This window comes from Ambystoma mexicanum, chromosome 6p (genome assembly GCF_040938575.1).
Source record: "Ambystoma mexicanum isolate Mex_15411 chromosome 6p, UKY_AmexF1_1, whole genome shotgun sequence".
Lineage (NCBI taxonomy): Eukaryota > Metazoa > Chordata > Amphibia > Caudata > Ambystomatidae > Ambystoma > Ambystoma mexicanum.
In genome coordinates, this window is record NC_090935.1 from 420970066 (window position 1) to 420992531 (window position 22466).

The 22466-nt window shown below is 44.3% G+C and overlaps 1 protein-coding gene across 1 annotated transcript in view; it reads left to right on the plus strand.

Annotated features, from left to right (window-relative positions):
- The first annotated feature begins 514 nt into the window (after nucleotides 1-514).
- The window catches only part of NNT (nicotinamide nucleotide transhydrogenase), an 832744-nt gene continuing 810792 nt past the window's right edge, over nucleotides 515-22466 (plus strand). Inside the window, exons 1-2 of the mRNA XM_069627238.1 lie at nucleotides 515-647; nucleotides 5287-5491. Coding sequence (XP_069483339.1) covers nucleotides 5341-5491 — 151 coding nt within the window. The 5' untranslated portion in view covers nucleotides 515-647; nucleotides 5287-5340. The remainder of the gene's footprint in view (nucleotides 648-5286; nucleotides 5492-22466) is intronic.

Consider the following 22466-nt stretch of genomic DNA (forward strand, 5'->3'; position numbering starts at 1 on the left):
ACAACTTGTTTTTGTTTATTACGAGAGTGCCACCAGCGGGTTCTTTCAGCTTTCATAGATGGCAACAGGAAAACATTCATACCACACAACAAGGTTATTGATCTCTGTGCTCTGAGATGGGTGGAAACTGGGAATAGCTTCATCCTGTGCCCTCAAAACAGTAACTGTTCCGCTCATGGTAGCCGAGTGTCTGGGAAATGATCCTGGGTCCAGTATCGCCTTGAACTAGCAGAGGACACAACTTGTACTTTGCAAAATAGCACCTTTTTTGGGCAAGGGTTAGCGCCAGACAAGGTGTTGGCACTTGCACTGTACACTAGTTCTAGTAGCTCTCCTTAAACCTGGATTGCTGTCCGTTTTCTATTGCTATACCGAGTGTGAGAGTGTGTCTATAGACACGTGAAAATCTAGATCATATCTCGTGTAGTGTACACGGCGGCCATGTTGGAGGTAATAGAACTGCTCAGTGCTCTATTGTGGGAGGCGGACTTCTCGACCCCGGCCCATCACGAAACAGCGCGCGTTTCAGTTTTGGAGATCTCCAAAGCAGAGACGTCACGCAGCCGGCGGTGGGAGTGTCCTTCCGGAGCGAGGGGACGCCGGAGCAGCAGGGCTTACTGTGTGTCCGTGGAGCCGGTTAGCCGAAGGTCAGTAAAAGACTCTAGCATTCTGGTGCCATTTGCAACGAAGGGCTTTCACGAGCGCCTAGGCATGGTGACATCGTCCCCTTTCTAAGACATTGTGATTTCAGGATGATATGACATGGCATTTATAAGGCGCCTATACACAAGTGTTTCCAGTGCTGCTGCTCGCTCTGGAGCAGATCCGTAGTTGCTCTCTCTGTTTCCCGTAGAACAGTTCTTCTGCAGGTGCGCGCGGGTTGCATTTTACATGGCATCCGCCGAGGCACTTCTGTGCCCTTTCCTCCGAAACAAGTTGCCCATATGCTCACAGGGTGCCAGGTGACCCTGGGGTCCGTAAAACGGACCGCGGGAGTCGGGACCCCCTATCTCCAACTTGCCATGCAAACTAGGCCAGTGCTTTAATTGACTAAATCGGAGTCACTTTCCAGTTGAAATACTAATAGGGTTCATCATTTGAAACATCTAACGGATTCCAAGAGGCCCTCTTTTCACGAGTTACAGTTTAACAAAAAACTTTGTGTGGACTATATGTCTCAATGTGTGAATTGTCGATGCATTTTGAAGCCGGTCTGTCATTTGAGCTGGCCTTAACTTACGTGGGCCACATGGTACCCCAAGTGAGAACGTGCAATACATTTAGTTATAGGTTTGCGTTGGGTGAACGGTGAGTGGTTTTCGCACAGCTTGGTATAAACTAGTCTGGCTCTCGTCATTGTTTGCCGATTGCCCTTGAGCGTGGCAGGGACTGGTCACGTTTCAGCCTGGCCTCCGGCGGTGCTGTCTGATGAACGGATTTGGAGAGCGGCCCGTGGGCAGTGCTGCGCTTCCCAGGTTAAAAATAGAGCCCTTTTCTTCCGCTAGCCAATCAGAAAGCACTCTGAGAGCTCGCAGGATGAAGTTGCTGCTCGCGCTGCGAGTTTGAGTGGCGCGCGTCTTGTACAGGCAGCGGCGGCGGCGGCGGCTTTGGGAAGAGCGTGCCCTTGAGACTCCCAAGAACCCGGCAACGCGCACGCAGGAGCGCTGCACTGAGCGCGCGGCATGGCTTGTTAGACCATGAAAGTCGTGGCACAGTTAAAAGCCGGCCTCCTAAACTTGCAGGAGGGATAGGCAGAGTTCATCTTTCAAGCCAGACATTAATTTGCAGTCCTGGCGGGTTTTGTTTTGCTCTTGTAATGGCTTGTATATCTAAACTCAAAGGGAGAATTTAAGGGATGTACGCGCTTCTAGCGCCTTAGAGGCAATTGATAAACCTGTACGCTGAATTTGCGGGGGTCGGGGGTTTGGGGGGGCGGGGGGTGGTGTTACAAACAGTTGAATTGAGAGTGGCGTGAAGGTTTTTTTTTTTTAATACAGCCAATAAAACAGAAAATACAATCCTTGAATGCCCTCAATTACTTTATAACACACAGTTTGATTGCTTTTAATTTGCCGAATTATGTATTTATTGGCGACACAAGAACACCGCCTATGTGGCGTTTGTAAAATAATAAAGATTGGCTTGCACATGTGACACAATTTCAAGACCTTCAAGACGCTGTTCCTTTCATTTGTTAAAATATTAAGATATCTGATCCTTCAAATAAGGACCCAAATGAAGACCACCTTGAGGCTTCTCTTTTGATGAAATACCTTAAACACATGGTTGAGAGATCTACAGCAGATACTATGTTGACGTTAGGTAATCTTGTTTTCAGCTGAACAGACTCTGAATGTGTGCCCTTGGACAGTAATCTTTTTTTAGGAGCACCTCTTCCAGTAATTGTATAGTTCTTCATAGTACAGTCCTAACAGATTAGTGTCCAACAATGGCAGGGGTGGGAGACTAAGGCATTGGACAGGAGATTAGATTTTCATTGAGAAATAGTGATGGGATACTCGAGTAGTGGACTACGATTTTTCAAAATTCATAGTAAGGAATCCATCTAAATTCATTCTATGCGTGATTTTCCAAAAATATGGCTTGGGAAGCAAACCTACATAAAATTCTGATGAAGTTACTGTCCTACATACCCTCCTAATTTTATCATATTGCCATGAATCCTTTTTGTTATCTTTCCTTGGCTGCACGCGGCTCCAGTCTATTCAAAAATCTTTCACACCTGCTTTACAGTGGGGACGAATAGGCATGAGAAATTCTAATGACTGAAGTAGGAATAAAGCTAGAATACAACTTGTGGACACATCAAGGTAACTAACCATAATTCAAAGCGGAGCAACAAAAGCAGCTTATTGTAGATATCTGGGTAAGAAAGAGTAGGACAGACCACCAGGCAAAATAAAAACACTCCTGAGGGGGAAAAAAAAGTGGTGCACCTCTTGCAAGGATAACTAGGTTTATTTTGTATACAAAAAGGAAAAAGGTGATGGAGTGTGCTGTAGAACCCAACTGCCACGGAGCGCACTAGGTAATTCAAAGCAAACAGGACATTTTAAAGCACATTGTTGCCACTCGTGACACACACAGTATACTGTGTTTATTCCCCACCTTGGTTGGATATATCCTATGTACATACTACCAGTCCCCTATAGTACCTCGACCGAATTTTTTTTTTTTTCTGCATCTAATCTATTCCGGACCCCCAACACTTGGTCTTCTGTCCCACCACCTTGGGTTCAGTTTGCATGATTGGCGGGCATCTTAGAATATTACCCTCCCTGTGGGCCACATGATGTGCACCTGGTAGTTCACATGAGCTCAGTGGATACTTTAGAGGTCAAATTGTCCCTCTGAAATAAAGAAGTGCTACTTGTGATCGCAGGTGCTCCCTGCCATGCCTCTGCAGTGCAGAACTGAATGTGTTGCCATAACCCCTTGCACCTCGTCAAACATCACTGGGCATCTAAATTGCTGGGGGTGGGAGGGAGAGGCATGTGTCCCTACAAAAGTCACATGGCGTTTAGAACTAAGATTTTGATACATTGTTATCATGGGTTATGCTGCTCCAAGGGAAATTAGCTCATAGCTAAAAGAAAGAGACCAATATTGGGACACCTCATAGACTCGGGTGGGATATAAAAAAGATATCTTCCAAGATACTCTAATCCGTGTTAAGAAACTGATAACATTTATGAGGAAAAATTTACTGATTTTTGGAAAGAAAGCTGTTATACGAGCAACATAAAGCAAACCTGTTTGCATTGTTGCCTTAGAAAGACAAGTACGTGTATGCTCCATCATACAAGGCAAAATCACATCTGAAAGTGGGGCAGAATATTGTACAAATACTTAGATCTTCAGTGCCTTGAAGAGGAGGCATGTAGAATATCACCTCCAGCACTAACATAATCATTTATTGTTCTGCGAAGAGCTCACCATATATATGACTATATTAAATGCTGACCAGTCATTCATTCTGCAGTACACTATTAAATTTGCGCTATTATCAAATCCTTGTTCCAACCTATTTACGGATAGACACAAGTATGCCCAAGACTGCAAAGAAAACCAGTTGAGCAACTATGTATTAATATGGTATCTAAAATTACTGCACAGGAGCCCCAATTTTCTTAATACTTATTTTAATGCTCCATGTGGACTGTCCTCTTTTAATACATTGTCTGTTGTTGGATTACAAACAATTCCTGTTACTTTACCGGGTGGCTACATGCTGATTAACCTACAAAAGCAGTTGATATGCTTTCATACATTATCAAATGACAGAAAAATTAGTTGATAAGAAAATGTTCTTAATCGCCAAAGAATGTAACCTAACCCTAAATGTACCAGTAATCGCTACCCTCGATTTTGTTTTTAAGAAAAGCAAAAAGTATCAACACGAATGCTACTTTTCTGTACGACACTTGGATGCTACGTGGATACAGTAATGGATTGCCTGTGCAGTACATAGAAGATGGCAAAGTAGAGACATATGAAAAACTCGAATGGGTAGCTCTAAACGTCCTCTGCTCCTGAGCTAGCTTGACAAGTGGTGCCTTTCTGTCTCGTCTCCTGCTGCCCAGGATGCCTGCCCAAAATGCTTTGCTCCTGCAGTGTGAATTCCATGAGGGAGCGCCATAGCTTGAGCTTCACCTGTCCATGATTCCAGAATCTTGACTATTCGAAGTGGAAGGAATTTAGCATGTAGTGCTTCATAAAGTGCCAAGGTTTTCTGTATAACAAATACTTCATTGATGCAGTTTGAAAGTGTACTAATTCACTGAGCTATGGCCATCCCTTTTATACATACTGTATAAAAAGGAAGTTATGCAAATGGATGGGCTGATCGATACACTGGATGCTTTTGGAATGCATGGGCTGGTCCACCCACTGGTTTCTTCTCTCACCGCCCCACAGCGAGGGTCTAGATTTCTTTCTGGTATGATTTTATCATGTAGCTTTCAAAAGGGATTGCACCTCGTTATCAGCAAGCACAGGTAACACTAAGGGAGCATACTGAACTAAAAAGTGATTCCCTTGTGTGGCTTCTACTAGCGGAACTCATGATTAATAACTCATACGTTTGAAGTGCAGCTTTAAGTGTGAACTTTGCTAGACTAATTTCTTTTTTACAATTCTCTGATCATTTTCCTGTTTACATTTTGAATGGTAATCTGAGAAAATGTTTTTGCCATAAGATAAGACATGCCCAATTTTGTGTCGCTGATTTGCTAGATTTTCACTGGTTTTGTTTGTACCCTTTAGGTGGACAACTGAAAAGCAAGAAGTGGCTGCCCTCATTGTGATCCAGTCACCACCATGTCAGGCCTTCTGCGCACAGTAGCCACTAGCTGCTCAAGTCCCCTTTTCAGCAGTGTGACCTCACAAAAGGTGCAGACTGTTAAAACACCATGTCTGCGCATGTTCAGAACCCACCAAGTCCTTCGGTGTCAGCAGCCGATTAAGCCAGGTAAATCTTGTTTGCATAACTTGTATTTTGTCCGAAGCTCAATCGCTTCCTGCAATGATGGTCTGTAACTGCGTTGTGCCCTTCCACTTTGTAAACGGGATGGCAGCTAGGTGTGGTGCAAATGAGATGAATCCTGATGTCTGTGTATTGGGCCCCATGTTCACTTTCTAGGACCTCTACTTAATGCTGGCACCCGGTGGGATTCTCGCACAGGAGTGGACGGGTGCTGTAGGCATAGTTTTCATTTAGGGTTACACAGGACTATCTACTGCTACCGCCGAGTTTTAGCTTTGTACCACTGGAACGATGCTTGCGACTCCCTGGAGCTCAGCCCATGAGAATGCAATACCCTATGGCAGGTGATGAGTGAAGATAAAGATAGTCTTCCACCAGTGTTAAATACTGCAGTCCCATGTCATTTAGTTTATTCACACCAAATTAATTCCAATATTACATTACCTTTTACATACAACACTAATTACTAGCATTCATAATTACTAGCATTCGTAATTGTTTGAAGTCGTTTTTACACTTTGGCTAAACGCTAGATCAACTATATAGTTTCCTTAGTAACACTGTATTCATTCGATACTGTGATCGGGTCAAAGAGAAATGGAAAGTATAGCGTTTCAATGCATTGACCATCTTGACTATTTTGCCAGTTGATATCTTGGATACCGACAGTGCTCATTAAAATCTGCCTGAGAAGCTGGCAACGTTGGCACCGAAGTAGGATGTTGGTAGCTTTTTCCAGTGTTCATATGTCCAGCATGCCTGGGGAATCTCTATGGAAATTACTGTTATGAAGAGCTCTGCAGAGACTTCACATAGGGGAAAAAACAAGCATAGTACATGTGGACTGCACACTCATAAAAGAACAGCATATGTCACAGGGATGCATCCTCACATACTCTCATGCAAAAAAGGCACTGTTTCCCTAGTAACAAATCTAACTCACACTTGGCAAGATCTGGTCCTTTGTCTACCCCATACACTTTTCCTGTCCTTGTTGCCCCTACCTATGCAAATGGGAGCTTTCAACATTTTGCCCCTACTGTACCAAGCGAACCACAAATTTGATTAAGATCACCTCCCTAAAAACAGATAACTAATACGCTGTTATTCAACTTTTATTCTACAGTCTAGTGGCTTTCCCAATATGATGCCTATTGTGCCATTACCAGAGGCAACTGGACTGTTTGAGGGGAAATACAAAATGAGAACTGGAAGAGGATGGGTGAAGCAAGACTGGTTTGAAGAAATAAACCACTTGGAAATATAGAAAGGAGCTGAGCAGGAGGCTTTTTAATAAATTGGTAATCTTGTGTACTACACCGAATACTTTCCACAGTGGTCTTCAAGCACAGAGGATTATCTGGAAACTAGCATATTGTGCTACTCCTTGGGTTATCCAGAGTAGTTTGCAGAGGAATCAAATAGGGCAGGGGTTAAGTTGGGGAAGTGGACGGGGAGAATAAAGATACAACCTCCATGGGGTGCAAACGAAAGTGGGGCATGTTACATAAGATGTTATTTGTGATGGTGCCTGTAGTGCAGCCAAAACAGATCAAGAATTCAGAAATGAGGTGGGTTAATTCTAAGGCGTTTGAAGGAGAAGTGAATACTTTGAGGGCTGGTGCAGAAAGGTAAGTAGATATTACTAAATGCACACTAAGCACATGCTTCTTTACCCCTAGGCCCTATAAAAACATACTCTCCCATTTTGCATACTAGGGAACTAGTACTACCACTCCACGTAGCAGCATATCCCTAAATGATTTTGGTGGTGTACTGGTAGAATTAAAGTTGTGGCAAAAGATGTTTTTATCATGTAAATGATCTAAGATATGCCTTGTCTTTGGCTCTAATTGTGCGTGCTGGAAACGCCCACCTATCCCTTGGAATGATTAATCATGAAGCCCCCTCTCTGAACTGCCACGGACTGGCTTGAGCACAGCACAGGAAGGCATTCACTCTCAGTGACATTTTAAACACGTCCTACACGTGTGAATGGGTGGCCTCAAAAGATTGGACTGAACCCAACAGTCTATTGGACCCGGACAGCAGTTGGCAGTTAGGCAAGGGTTTTGTAATTCTGGTTCAGGCAATTTGTTCAAGAGGCAGGAAATGGGTAGAGCTAAATCAGCATAACAGTAAAAGGACAAGGAGGCTCACTTCATGGGGACCCTTCCCGACCACCCCAACTGATTATGATGAGTTATGTTGCACGTGCTATATTGATGACTGATGGTATCGGCAAACTGGGCACGATGTTGCAGTGTCATATGTATCGAGTGTAGCTAAATATGGGTGAGATGTTACTTTTAGTGTTACTGTTAGTCTAGAATTCATACATATTAGCTTTGCACGAACATATAAAGATACAATGTTTAAAACAACAAATGTCAAATGTAACACAAACACAATCTACACACAGTGTGTTTTGAAGTACGTGGAAAATGGGAGACCGAGGGGGTTCAATGCGCATGCAGGAGTGGGGGGCCTCTGTCCTGAAATTCTGCGGTGAAGAGGGAATACTATTTATAACTCCTTCACACAGGTGAACATATGAAATAAGCTTAATAACGCGTTTATGAAGTTTAATAACTAGTTTATATTTGGATGCAGTGTGGTTGTGAGTTTATTCAGACTTTGCAGTTAGTAGTTGCACAATGAATTTTAGGTAGCTGGAAGAGACTGCTTTTTCGGGCTTGGCGGTTTGATGGAGGAAGAGTGAGTCATCCAGTAGCAGGTCAGCCATCTAGCAGGACGTACGATTATGACTTAATAGTTTCACAAGGAACAGGTGTAATCTTGCTCATTACATTGAAGTTGTATAGAGGGTGTTGACTGTTTGCTTGGGCCAGCAATAAAGATGGTGCCCGAGGCAAGGGTGTCCAGTGTTCAATTGTTTTCTCAGGGTGAAACTAGGGGCTGTACATGTTGGAGTAGTGGTTGCATAGATTCGGATGTCGTAAGAGGTGCCAGGAGGCTAGTGCATATGAGATCGCAATCAGTAGTTCACACAGCCCTTCCTTGTATTGCTAAAATATCTGAGCGGACCATGTGCAATCACACTTCAGCCCGAAAGGCTCTAGGTCCATTGTTAATAAGTAATGTATTCTACTATATGTGAATGTTTCATTGTACCATGATGTCACAACCTACCACGGACCAATCGCGAGGAAAGGCGGAATTCGAATACGATCCGGAGATAGTCGTGAAGATTGTCGATTTGCCAATGAGGGACAATGAATTTGGAAAAGATGGAGCTTCTTTTTAAATGTTTTTCCAATCATGGTTAAGGGGTGGGTTGTAATAAAATGTTTTTTATTTTTAACTGTTGCTCAAATGTATGTATCAATGGATGTAGTTTGTTGAGACTCAAGTTGGTTTGGTCCCATGGTACTACCCAACTGCTCCCTGTATAATTTGTACAATAAACCTTGCTTTTAATACAATGTTGACTCGTTCCTCAGGTGGTGTACCCGGTTTGGGCTGAGGTAATTGGGGGTTCACCCTGACACTTCAGCAGATTCCCATTTCTTGTTTATTAAACGGTTAATGTATTTCACTTAATCTTTACATTCTCACAGTGGGTGCTTATCTTTTGTAAATATATACTGACATTGCACCTGAATACTCTTTTTTGGTTTTGGCACATTGTGCTGTAGCGCCACAGGGCCACTTTGTCCCCTAAACATTGCTCCGGAAAAGTAAGACGGTGTTAAAGCAGAATATTTGATTGCCATGGCAACTGGCAGTGATATTGACATGCATTGCTTGCATCACAGATGTTTATCCTTCTGCTCAATATTCTTCTAGTTCTTCCTGTCATTTTTTTTTTTTTTTTTTTTGTCACTGTGCTTTATCCTTGTTCTGCTTTACCGTAGTCCTTCTCCTTAATAATAATCCTTCTCTTGGTTTTCGTGTTTAGTCCATTAGACTCTCTCAGGCAATCACATAGCCCCCTTGGCTCCCAACATTTCGTTATCTGTCTTGCATTCCCCCCCTCCTTATTTCTCTCTTGCTTGCTTGTTCCATTCCTCTCATTATGGACCGTTAGGAAATGAAGCAGAACGTGAAGAAGGAATTAAAGGCTGCATGGAGAATTTGTAAGTTGGTTGGATGCTGAAAGTGTAAAATGTGATGTAATATGGGAGAAATTAGCTGGTCTATACTATACAACTGGGTGCCTTGCTTGGATGAATTAAGGCAAGCATGGAACTTAAGCTCTGTTAAGTGGGGAAACTAGGCAACGACTGAGTAGAGCAACATTGTCAGTTTTCAGATGTTTTTTAGTCCGAACTGGACATATTGTCTAAATGCTATCTGATCTTCTTTACGTCAGTTATAACTAGCATTTTTTAATTGGCATGGCTCATAAACTGGTCCTTGGTCTTGGTTTAGCAAAATTGTCTCATCTTGCTGCTAATCATAGTTTTCAATCCGTACATGCCCTCCTCCACATGTCCTTGTGTTCTGTATTCTATTTCAGAGTGGTATAGCCATACATTTGGGATGTGTAGTAAACTGATTGATGGGGGTTTTTACACTATTCTGTGGATAATTGGGGCTTGAAGGTGTGATTTACATGAACTATGCTAGGCTGGATGGTTGAGAGATCAAAAGGATTTTCTAGTCCTCTGTCGGAGGATGCGTGAGCTGAGGACGCTTCAGCTGTCTTTCATGTGAGACCGCTGCTGCTTAAGAACACACATACAATCAGCCCTTCAGCTGAGCCCACAAAGGCAATAACTACTGCAAACAACTAGTGGTACGTGAGTATCTGTGAGTATAATAAATAGTGTAAAGACTGTATCTTACTGATAGTTTGTGAAACCACAGAAATAAGGTACTAATATTCCTTGAAGAAAGACTTGAGGGATAAGAAAGGACAGAAGCATGCAGGGAAGAGATTGGTGTTGCTTTCAGAAGACACACGATAAATCAATTGTCAGACTCAACAAGTAGGCAAAGGACAGTCAGTGTCTTCATGGGATTTGACTGCTCCAAATGTTCCATTTGCTGCTGTCTAGATGCAGTGTTCCTGGAAGCCTGGGGCACAAAAGGTTGCGCACAAAAGTGCAGCAGGCTTCTGGGGATGTGGCATCCAGAGCGCGCACAGAGCAGGTAGCCGGTGGCCAGAGCCCACAGCAGGTAAGTGAGGAGGGGGCAGGGAGGAGGGTGCCACGTGAGCTATTAGGGGAGGGAGGCCCTCGGACCAGGAGAGGGCTAGTTACACAAAGCCTCACTTGCGGAATGCAGCCTTTTGTACACAGCCCATGGACATAGATCTGACTATTCAGTAAATAGTTTGAAAGTCTATTTGTAACGGATGATGTATTGAGAATGAAATATTTGAGGTGAATTATATATTGACTCTGATATTCACAATGTTTAGTTTTACATGAGAATGCCCTTGTGTAGAGGCGCGTTATAAATGCAATTTCATAACATCCATGTGTATGTGTCATTAAGAGATCAAGAATGTGTTCATGATAAAGTTTGGTGAACACAATAGTTTGCTCAGCTGCTCCCCCAAGTTCAAGATTAAGTGCAACAAGGGAGATGGCATTGTTGCATCCTAGTGCCAAAGTCACCAACTCCCTGTTAGGTTTCAGTTGAACATGCTCTGTTGGTTAGGTTTGTTAGATCTCCAAGCCTCTCTCTATATGATTGGAGGCAGAAAAATCAAGAGAAGAAATACCATTTCTTTCATATCCCTGAGGAATAAAAGGGACACTTGCCAGCAGTACTAGGAGCTTGTCTGGTGGTGAAGACTCGCGACCAAGACACTCCGATAACTAGAGGAAGAGTATGTCTGCCGGTTGCTTCTGTCGCACAAGGAATAAATCACCTTCCACTTCATCTACAGACCATCTCACAGGAGTGACTCTTTCATTGCAGACATCTCCAACGTATCTCCTCTGCCAAATTAGCACATTGAAATAATGTCTGTCTCAGTGATTTTAATGTCGACGTGCCACAGGCTGACATCCGCACTTGAAGCATGCTGTTGACACTTTCATGGACCTTAAGCAAATTTTGGTCTCCCAGACGCATAACAAAGGCAACACACTAGACTTTGTCTTCACATCATCTACCCCCCCCCTGTCTGACTACGCTGTCATCCCATCAGTCACCCACTTTATTACTGCTCACAAAGGTCGGACTAAATGCCCCCGAACTCTACGCTGCTCATTCAAAACCTTCCCGATCAATGAGCTAGAAGCAGACTTCTCACCACAGGGAATGCCTCTGGCCTGGAATTGTTAAGCAGCTCTGCTATGAAACTAGTGGACTCTCCCACCTAAAATTCAGCTGGGCTAAGACCAAACCATCTACCCCGTGGTACACTCCTGAGGTAGCCTCCAACAAACACTCGATCAGAGCCCTAGAGAAACCGTGGCGCAAAAACCATAACTCTGGAGACCTCGCCAATCTCTGCACACACATGTTAGGATTGTGATTACCGAGGCAACATCTGTTTACTAATCCACCACCATTGTGGCAGCCTCTCGTGGGAGCAAAGCTCTCTTTGAATTAGTAAAGCATTGTACCAAACCCTCACCTGACCCTAAGGTATCAGCAACTCGGGATAAATATGAGGGAATCAACACGTTTTATTGAAACAATAGACCAAATCCGAGGGACCATCAAATCAACCTCACAGCATTAGCATCCCCTGCACCCTGGCACGCTTTAGGTAAGAATTGGTGCAGTCACACTGTGTAAGAATACACACTTACCTGCTTTGTATTAGGTAACCCACCTTTTGGTATACGTCTTTATTAAACAAGTTGGTAGTGTGACTGTGCAGCCAGGCCTATCTCAAGAGGGTTAAATGCGAGCTGTAGCAATGAAATTAGTACCTATTAACACTTAAACTCCAGGTTTTAGTTATTTAACATCAATTTTTAAATGAGCATTCTTTAAAAAGGCAATTAGTGTAACAATGTAAATATACTTTTCAGAATCAAACAAGTTAGTGGACAATCTTTGGATATGATTCTTACACACTTCCTACACCCTGAGGTGACTTCATTCGCAAGGACAGAAATGGCATTTATGGATCACACTAGTTATGCTTTGCAGATTCTGAGGTTGCAGAAAGGAAAGGTTTAAAGGTAAAGGGTTAGACACTTTCTCACTTAGTGAGGACTACTACATTTTCCAATGAAATCTAGATAAGTGGTTCCCAGCAGTAACAGTTTACAACCAGCTACCACCTTATGAGGGACAAACGGTATCTAAGTCACTGGACTCGAAGAGTCTTCAGGGGGTCTGGGGACCAGGACAGCAAAAGTCTATTGGAACACAGTCTATGGGTCTGTGGCACTTCTTAAATCAAAGTCTTGCAAGCTGTTACGCCTGTGGAAAAAGAGTTGGAATTGACTCTAAAAGGTAAGCCAATGCAATTTCCAACTGAGAAAAGCGCAGCTAAAAGGCATTAAGGTAAGTACCCCAGGCCTAAACAGTACCTCTGGTTTGAAGAAGAGTGGTCCAGCTGGATTCTCTCTTGCTACAGTGGTGCAGACCCTTGTTCCTGAACCTCAGTTGTGGGGACAAGAGGGAGGACGTCTGGAGGGCTCCTGCGGCTGTACTTGGGAGGTCGTCTGCAGCTACAGGCTCTTTTCGGTTCAGTGGCTTTTCGTGGTTTCAGTGCTTGGCAAACAAAACCGTTGCGGATCTTGGATACCGGTTGGGCTTCCTTCACTCCTTGGGTCTGGCACTTTGGTGAGTAGACTCAGGATCTGGTCGTCCTGCTTTTGGAGGGTCCTTGGGAGACTCCTGGAGCTTCTAGTCGGATTTGTTATCGCTTCAGACGTTTCACTCGACTACGCACACTCGACCCCTGGCATTGGGTTTCAGAAGCAACAGAGACACAGCAAGTCGGGGAGGCTGGTCCAGTGGTGTTCGTCTCGGGGTTAGTTGGTCCCACTAACCCAAGGGGAGAAGTAGTTCCTTCCGGAGCTGCTCTAATTGATAAAGGTGTTGCAGCACAGCAGTAGTGCTTCACCGGGCAATTCAAAGGTCCAGGAGGTGGCCACAAGCTTCGTTCACGGTTTCGTCGGGTGTTTCTCCCAGTGGTCAACTCGGCCTCTAGTCCCAAAACCCTTGACTTTTTAAGCAGGTTTCTTACATTCTTGCACAGCCTAGGCTGTCGATCACACACAGCAGGGTGGCTGTCCTGAAGGGACTGGTTGCATTCAGGTATTCCTAGAGACATTCGGGACCCTCCCTCACATCCTGTCCTTCCAGACACACTGGAGCCAGAGGCGGGCTTCAGGGCTGAAGCCTACTAAAGGCAAGACAAACAAAGGGCTCAAACCTGGCTCAACTCGCAGAGTAAAAACCCAAGAGAGACCTCACAAACTGAAAATGGCGCAAAAAAAGAAGTCTGGGTGCCATTTTGACAAAATGGTAACCCATGGGTGCTGTCCTGCAGCTGAGGGTTCAGCCTGCAGTAGAAAAGTACAATGGTAGGAAGAAGTAAACCACTGCCAACAGCCATTAAAAGTAGGGAGGGTTAACGGGAAGTAGGATATGGGGCTACTAAGCAACCCCCCCAGCATTCCACATACAATTGTGTGTGCTGGAGAAAAAAGTAAAGTCAATTTCACTTTACTATTCTTGGGAACTGTAGTTCACACAAGAAAAGGTATTTAAACCTTAAGAGAAATCCAAAGCACCTCTCAGTGACACTGAAGATGCTGTCACCATATCAAAAGCAGATGTCTATGGAGTTTATCAGACTCCAAAAACAGTGAAAACCACAAAATCCAAATCAAGTAAAAACACATGAGTGAGCAAAAAGGTCTCACTCCAGGTCTAAAATTAAATATTCTTAAGAACAGCAAAAGAGGTGTGGGGGTCTCTAAGGTGGAAGGGAATTGGCACAGAAATGAGAGTTCTCCCTAACACACGCACTTTGCCTCTCTGGACTGAATTCTCTCTTCTCTTTACCCCAGATCTCCTAAAAATGCCTCCCTCAAACCTATCTGACAATCTTATTCTGGCGTCCATCATTGAACAATTGACGGCAGATGGATCGCTCCCAGACACTGTCTAGTCACCTGTGACCTTTGTCAAAACCAACCCTAGATCCAGACGACCTGCCCAACTACAGGACCAATACGAACCTCCCGTTTATTGGCAAAATCTTGGAAAAAGTAGTTGCAATGACTCGCCAGAATTGAACAACTCCACCATGTAAAGGTGCAGAAGTCAGTCAGGACACAAGGGTGGCATGAGTTTGGGTAATAATAACTTTTATTAAAGAAAAAGGGGTTGCAAAATCTCTGTCCCTAAAACTAAGAGGGGTTTCCCTGCCTGTAAAGAACTAATGAAAATGTCAGGCACTCCGAAACTAAACATCCAGTCCCTGTTGTGGCCAAAGAAAACCTACTTCTGCCTTTACACGAATAAACTGCTATAACGTGTGCAAGGCATGTCTTTACTTTAAACCGTGTTCTCAGTAAACAGAAAAGTCTCCCAGTATCTGCTGGGAATGGCCCCAATATTCTCAAATTTCTTGGCTCTTTCATTAACACCTGACCATGGACTAATTCCAATGTCTCCACATACCAATGTAGACCTCGCGGTACTGTGCTACTGTTAAGATGCCAGCCCAAATGCTGCTTCCCAAACTCTGTACACTGCTCTTGAGCTTGGCACGTGTGTTAAATAATACAAATAAAAAAAAAACCTTGCTTGTCAGGGTTGTTCCAGAGGCAGGGTGTATAGTAGGAACACCTCTGTTCCTACATTTTTCTCCTCTTAACATTTCTTTGTATACTGAACCCAGCTTCTGTGAAAATATATAATTTGTAATATGGTGGGTTAACCTTTGATTCATCTTCCAGTTGGAAGGTGCTGCACCCATCACATCTACCTGGGCGGTAACCTGAATGTTTAAGTCAAACGGGCATGAGATAATAGTTGGAAGGCTATGCACAGATTTGGGTTGGCGCACATTATTTTAAATGTCATACTTTTGAATTCAATAACTAATTGTACATGTAAGAAATTCAATCCAACTTTGTGGTACTACTTATCAATGACCCTTCATAATGGGTGATCAACCCGTAGCTCAGTGTGGTAGTAATGTTGGCTAATAAAGGGCACCCTCTACATCACTGAATCACTGATAAAACCTCTATCAGTTGTGGCAGGTCAGAAGGATGAGGCACCATGTTTGTGATTCTGTGGTTCTGCAATTTAGAAGTGTGACAGTTTATTGGCAGCTATGAAAATTGAGAACTCGTTAATTCCAGTCTTATGGTTAAAGTAAGAGCTAGATAATATACACACCTGTGAATCTCAATCTAACTCAAAGTTGTATACGCCATAACTGGATGCACTTACTGTACTATCCCCTATGGCTTATGTTAAAATAATTTCCTTAGCCGGTGGAAAGGCTGTGGCTCTGTAGCATTTGTGAATTAAACCAAGTTGAAACTGCACCACTTGATAATCGAATGCCCTAGGTTAGTAGGGAGGCAGCGATTGTATTTGGAAAAATAGCCACTGAAGGGAGGAAAGGGAAAAGAGATTAGTGAGAAGATGAAGAAAAGAGAACACAGATTGAATAATTTTAAATAGAACGGAGCAGAGCCAAATGAGTAGCGGGAAGGTCAAGAAGAACAGTAAGGGAATATGAGGGAGAATTCAAGGGTTTCTGTGGCATTAAATGAAAGGAAGGACCTTGCCTAATGAACATTAAATAGCTGAAAGCGACCGGAACGGGAAATGGGGATGTGTGAAGAGAAAGGGAGAGAGTAGTCTACAGTAACCCCAAGATTTCTAGCAGTTGAAGATATGTTAAGGGTGAGTGGAAAGGAAATAGACGGTAGAGATAAAGGAGGCAGCACCGTGAAAGAATAGAACCTCTGTCTTGGAGGGGTTAAGATGAAGATGATACGCAATCTGATAGCAAGACAAGAGGTGAGTAGTCATGGGTTAGTAATGCAGGGGACTTTTCTGGACCCTTTATATTTAGCATGTTAGGGTGGTATGAAAGACAAGAGGTTATTTCATTGCCTAAACCCCTGGGGGATCCCTTGCTCAGGTGACCAGGGCATAGCCATTGCTTTTGGCTCCAGGCCCTGGGGGTTGACAAGTGCAGGAGGATCACCTTATTGCGGGGCCCTCGGGGAGTGGCATAGGAATGCTTGATGGCACTATATCCTCGAGACATGGTATCCCTCCTTTCCGAATACCCCTGTCCCATCCTATTTTATAGGATATTCCAACTTCCCAGATGCCCCCCCCCTTTCCTACACAAACACTGAGCAGAGGTCCGAGGCTGAAAGGAGTACCACCCATGCAATACATTTTTGACATGCCCAACTGAGAAGATCAAGCAGGGTCAGTCACTTTATCTTAATTACAGACACCTGGTGCCTATTAGCTCTCCCCACATGGTTAACCGGTGTAACAGAGACACTGAGCAAGACGGTGCACGAGAAGGAGTTGTTCTTCCAGGACGACTGCGTACCAGGCAGAGCAGAGCTATAGGCTGGGGGAAGGAGAAGACTTGGACACCCTGGTGAGAGTGTTGCCTCCAAATGAGCCTTTAAGTTGTGCAAGGAAGCCCAGCTGGAGAGAAGAGACAAGCCTCTTTTGTGTTTCAAGGATACCAGCCACCCTCCTGGGTGAACGGGGGCAGCAGCAGTTGTGGTATTGGCCTTGACTTCAGGATCAAAGCTGCAAAAGACTAAACCGAATTTACACAGCCGGTGAGCTGATGAAACCAATGAAAGTCTAGTCTGTGTGACGGCACCAGTATTCGACGAATGAATGTTGCGCGTGTTCCGATAAGATGCAAGAGAAAGCAAAGCATTGTAAAGAACTGTAAATTAACGATACAAAGTAGCAGCGTGGTCCGGCGAAAGGAGATTGCCCAATTGAATTCTGTGAAATGTCTGCTGTAGAAGCGGTGGGAAGAGGGAGAGATGCAAGATTTGAACTGATCCCAGGCAGAGGGAAACCTGGATGTGAGAGAAATCTTTGAACTTTGAAATAAGTACTGTGCTCAAAACTAAATTTGCCAAGAGGCCTTGGTGTAGGAGAGAAAAATTGATGTTTGAGGAAAGATCTAAGTGGCCCTGCTGAGAAAAGAGCAAAAGCCTTGTATTTTCGAGTCTTCGACAGTGGAAGGAAAGTGAAACGAGGCTTCAGCCTGGTGGAGGGAAACCAATTGTGGTAACCAGAAGGAAACAAACTTTTGTTGAACTGTACTCCTGTGAAAGGCCAAGTGAGCCCAGGTCCACGAAACTAACTGCATCCTTGTCCGACAGTGTCGCAAGGTCAGGTGTGCTACCTTGCATCGTGCTACAAAATGTGGGGAAAGGAATTTACTCAGCCATACTGACATTTCTTTTTTTGCATTACACGTTCTCTTTACACATTTATTATATTAGAAAGAGGGAAGACATTAGGTTCATTAGTATAGGCCATTCCTTTTGACTAAGGACTGACTAGGACTGTATTTTCTCTTTGTTTGATGGTCGAGAATACTCCCATCTTAGTCATTGGGCAAGATGGGAGTTTTCCAACCCCCTCTAAAGCATCAGTAAAGGTTTTGAAACTTGCAGCTCTTGTGCCAGTGTGTACTTGTGATACCATGCCTATCTCACAGTATCTGGGAAAAGCCCTGGGGCCAAAGGGCTGTGTGGGGCTAGTTATTGTAGTCAAGGGCTCACAAATATATCAAAGTTGCAAATGATATAGGTGGTAGCTTGTCGTAGTGGGATAATTACTGTTGCAGAATGTCACAGGGTCAATACAATACCATAGTGTACACTATCTGATGGCACCAAATCAAACTCTGGAAGCATATCAGATTCACAAACTATTATAGTGGCAACCTATCAGAGTTGGGCGTACTATTAGAATGACAGACTCTGGCAACAAATCAACCACTCGTGAATATCACATTGGCAAAGTATTATTCATAGTCCCGTCCCTTGCATTACCAGTGGGTCTTGGTGGAGGTTGTTGCAGAATGGGCACTGGGTGAACCGGAGGCACCCTTAGCCTCTGCCCTTTGCAGGCTGTCCTGGAAGGGCAAAAGTTATGGGTGTCTTGGGTCATATGACCCGTACTGCCAGCCAATCCGGCAGCAGATGGTGGCGTGATGGAGGTGGGGATGGGCGGTGAACAAAGGCCAGTACAAAGGCCAGTACCTAAACCTTTTTGCATTGAGGGGTGGCATGGTTTCTGCAAGGGCCTCTGGCCTGAAAGTATCTTCTCTGCCTGGAAAGTGCCACCAAGGTACAATAGGCGCGTATGATGGACAACCACTGGTCCAGCCACACATTAGCCAGTGCACTCCAACTGCCGTCCAAATTAATACATACGTGGAAATTGTACAACATTCCACACCAAGATTCCATGCATGCCTCCCAGCACCCCAAGCACAAGCTTCTGTACAGATTGGCTACTACACATCCACCCCCCCCCCTCCTTACACTGACTAAAGAGACTGTGGGAACCTCCTACCCCCAACACTACATCAAGACCCCACTACATGAGCATGCACACACCACCTCCTCAACTACAGAGCAAGAAACGCACAACTGTTGCAAAGAGACTAGTCTGTTTCAGAAACCTAACTGCCAAACCACACTACACACGAACATGTTTTCTTGGCAGAATAGGTAAACGCAGAGGATGTAGGACCGCCTCTTTGATGTTTTAATTGATTTTTTATTACCATGTTCCCTCCCTGTGGGCGTTTTGAAATACAATTTACTTGTTTTATAAGCGTTTTTAAAAATGCACAATAAATAAGGAGACGAACACAGGGGCATCTTAGAACCAGTATGCAGTCTAAGCAACACTATTCTTCATCAAAGTGTCACCTATGACAAGCTAAATGACAGCAAGAAAAAACAGCCCTTGCACTGTCATTTAGCACTTGTTAAAAATCAGCAGTACTGATAATGCCCCTGCATACCAAAACCTGCGATCCTTCAGAATCCGTGCACACCAGACAAAAATCCATGTTGCCCAACAACCATAGCCATATATACAATCTGAATCTATGTAGCACTAACAGTACTAAATCTGGAATGTGCTGAACCAGACTTGCTGCTTACTGTATTTGAACTTGGGAACAGATGCAAAACTCCATGTGGCCCACAACTGGCCACATGCTGCAGAACTAACCTGCTACTCCCAGAATGAGGAGACAAACTAGTTGAGGCACAGTGGAAACTTCCATAAGGAAATAATACCTGCCACAACCCGAAATGAAATCCATGCAGCTATCGACTGGCCATATCCCGAATACAAATACTAGGGCAAACCACGCAACTGCCAAGCTGCTGCACACAAAGAAAATGCAGCAGCGACCATGTGCAGTTTTGGAACCTACTCGGCCATACCAGAGGACGGATGCTCTCCTACCACTGAAACCTGGCCCCCCAAATCATTCTTGCACCCACTCTTAACTTGCCCCAAGATATCGCTCAGATTCCAAATAAACCCAACAGGGCTTTTCCAATGGTCGACAAATGGCAGGCAAGAAACAAAACAAAACGATGCAGACTTTGGGCTCATGCTGGGGTGCTATTAAAGTAAATTCTCAATAACGAGGATACTCAATTGGACTGTTCTGTACCCCCATGTACAGAGTCCAGTTCTTCTGACTGGGAACCTATCCCCTACTAAGGTGAATATTCGGCTTCTGCATGATGGCGATGACGGTGTATAACTGGCCTATCAGACCTACGCATTGAGACTCTCCACCCACATAGAGGAAAGGGAAAATCCCTAACCTGTCAACAATGTAAGGCCACTCCAGGAAACGCTCACGTGAACTGGGATATTGAACCAGATTCTTGCTACAACATGCCCCTGGACCAGCGTATAAGAAAGTGGTGGGGCTCAAGACCCCTCTTGCCCACCTGTAACAACTGCACTTACGCATAACACAAGCTGTGGGACATTGCCTTATTCTAATGGCTACTTCTCATTGGTCGCTGGGCTTTATTTTACTTGAGGGTAGATCAGAATCCACTACAATCTGGTCAGAGAGACCCACTGTGATTAATATAGCGATGTTGTCACTGCTTTCCTAGAGGGAAGCTTCTCTTGCGTGGCCAGAAGCTACCGGACTCTAACCTTGGGGGTGGCTATCTGCGTGAGGACCACATAGAGGACAAAATACAGGGAGGTGGAGTAAGAACGTTTGACCCGAATAATTCTTTGCCGGAGTCCCGTCTTTGCCCCATTCCTGAATGGCATATTGTGACGTGGATTAAGAATCCCCATTACTTACTGGTCACCAACATTATGTGAATGAATGGCTCCCCCTTTACCGCTAAGACGAGAAGTGGGGAAAGAGGAGTTAATATCATTGGAAGAAAGAGACCCCCCCCCGTCCACCTTGTATAATACAAGGATACCAGGTACTGGGACATAAGGACATTGCCCTTATATTGGTAACACTAGTACAGTTAATGATGGCACTCGTATACATTCCTCTCCCTTTAGCATTGTCAGAGCAAGAAACAGAGTATTGTGTACTCGCCCCTCCCGCATTTCCTTTTTACAGCACTGAGACGAGGAAGAGTAGGGAAGTAATGAAAATTGCCACGAGTGGCAAATCTCGCTGCGGTGTAGTTGTTGGAAATGACTGACTAGTAGTGCCAGAACATTCAAAAGCAGAACGCCTGAGCCGGTTCAGTCGAGCTTATCAATGCTGGTTGGGACATGGGATGAAGTGAAGCAATCCGAGGCATGGAAAATGGTGAAGACTCTGTCCAGCGAGGTCGGGCGAGAAGTGTTCACTGCGCTGCCTGGAGGAGCAACCAGAACTGCTGAATGAAGGAGAAGGTGAGGCAAACACTGAGAGGCTGACCAGACACGCTCCCAGTCGGGAGACGTACCACAGAAGAATCAAAGACATGAGGGACGCTGACACTGCCAAAGACAACCGGTAAACCCAGATGAGAATGGGGCACTGGGGCGCTTTTGGCTGAATGCTGCCTACTGTTAGCTGCTAACAGAAGCCCTTACAGGGAAATTGGGGATATTGAGCTCAACTGGAGAAGGTTCTGTGACTGAAAATATAAGGATGGTTACCTGGATACAAAACTGAGTAAAGGCAAGTAAAGAAAGGAAACCTGACATTTACATGCAAGTATTACAGATTTAAAAAGCCCTGGCAGGGAAGTAAACCAGGAATTGAAAAAAGACGTTGGAGACCCCACCCTTTGTAATTGTGAAAGCTGAGAGAGCTGGGGAGGAGACACACCCCAGCCCCCACTCCCCTTGTTTTTGTGGATCATAAGGGAAGAGCCATGCCCCTTCTCTCTAACAAGATATCAGAGGTCCAAAGAATAACTGTTACATTGTGAATATTTTTGTGAACAGGGAATCCAAGGAGAAACCCCCCGCTTTGAATCCGTAGAATAGAAGTAAGAGATCTTGTGAACACTTGGAAGACCATAGAGAGAGTATAGTGGGAATGAAGACGAACCGAAGGGAAAAGCCATCCATCTTGGGATTGTGTAATAGTAGAGACTGAAACCTTTGGCTAACACGAGAAATACTAGGTGAAGGGAAGATCCTTTTTCAAATGTAACTTTGTACCCTTTTTGTTTTCTTCACTTGAGACTTTTATGTTTGATACTTTGGGAGAAAGCTGTTGGTGCACAGCTCAAGGACATTACCCTGTCATATATTATGAGTTCAGTGTGTGAGGTTCAGTTTAGGATTTCTGGACACAGTACAGTGAGGTTGTTTGATTTAGACATCCTGACAGTGACATTCGTTAGTTTTGTTGAGGTAGGGGAAACCCCTCATAGAGTTAGGGACAGATAGGATTTCCCCAACCCCTCTTTTTGTTTTGATAAAAGCCTTCTTTCAACTTAAAACCTGTTACTGTCTGAGTCTTCATCCCTCGCACCACATAGACATCTTGTCCACATTCACACACAGTGCATTCTGCAAACTCAGC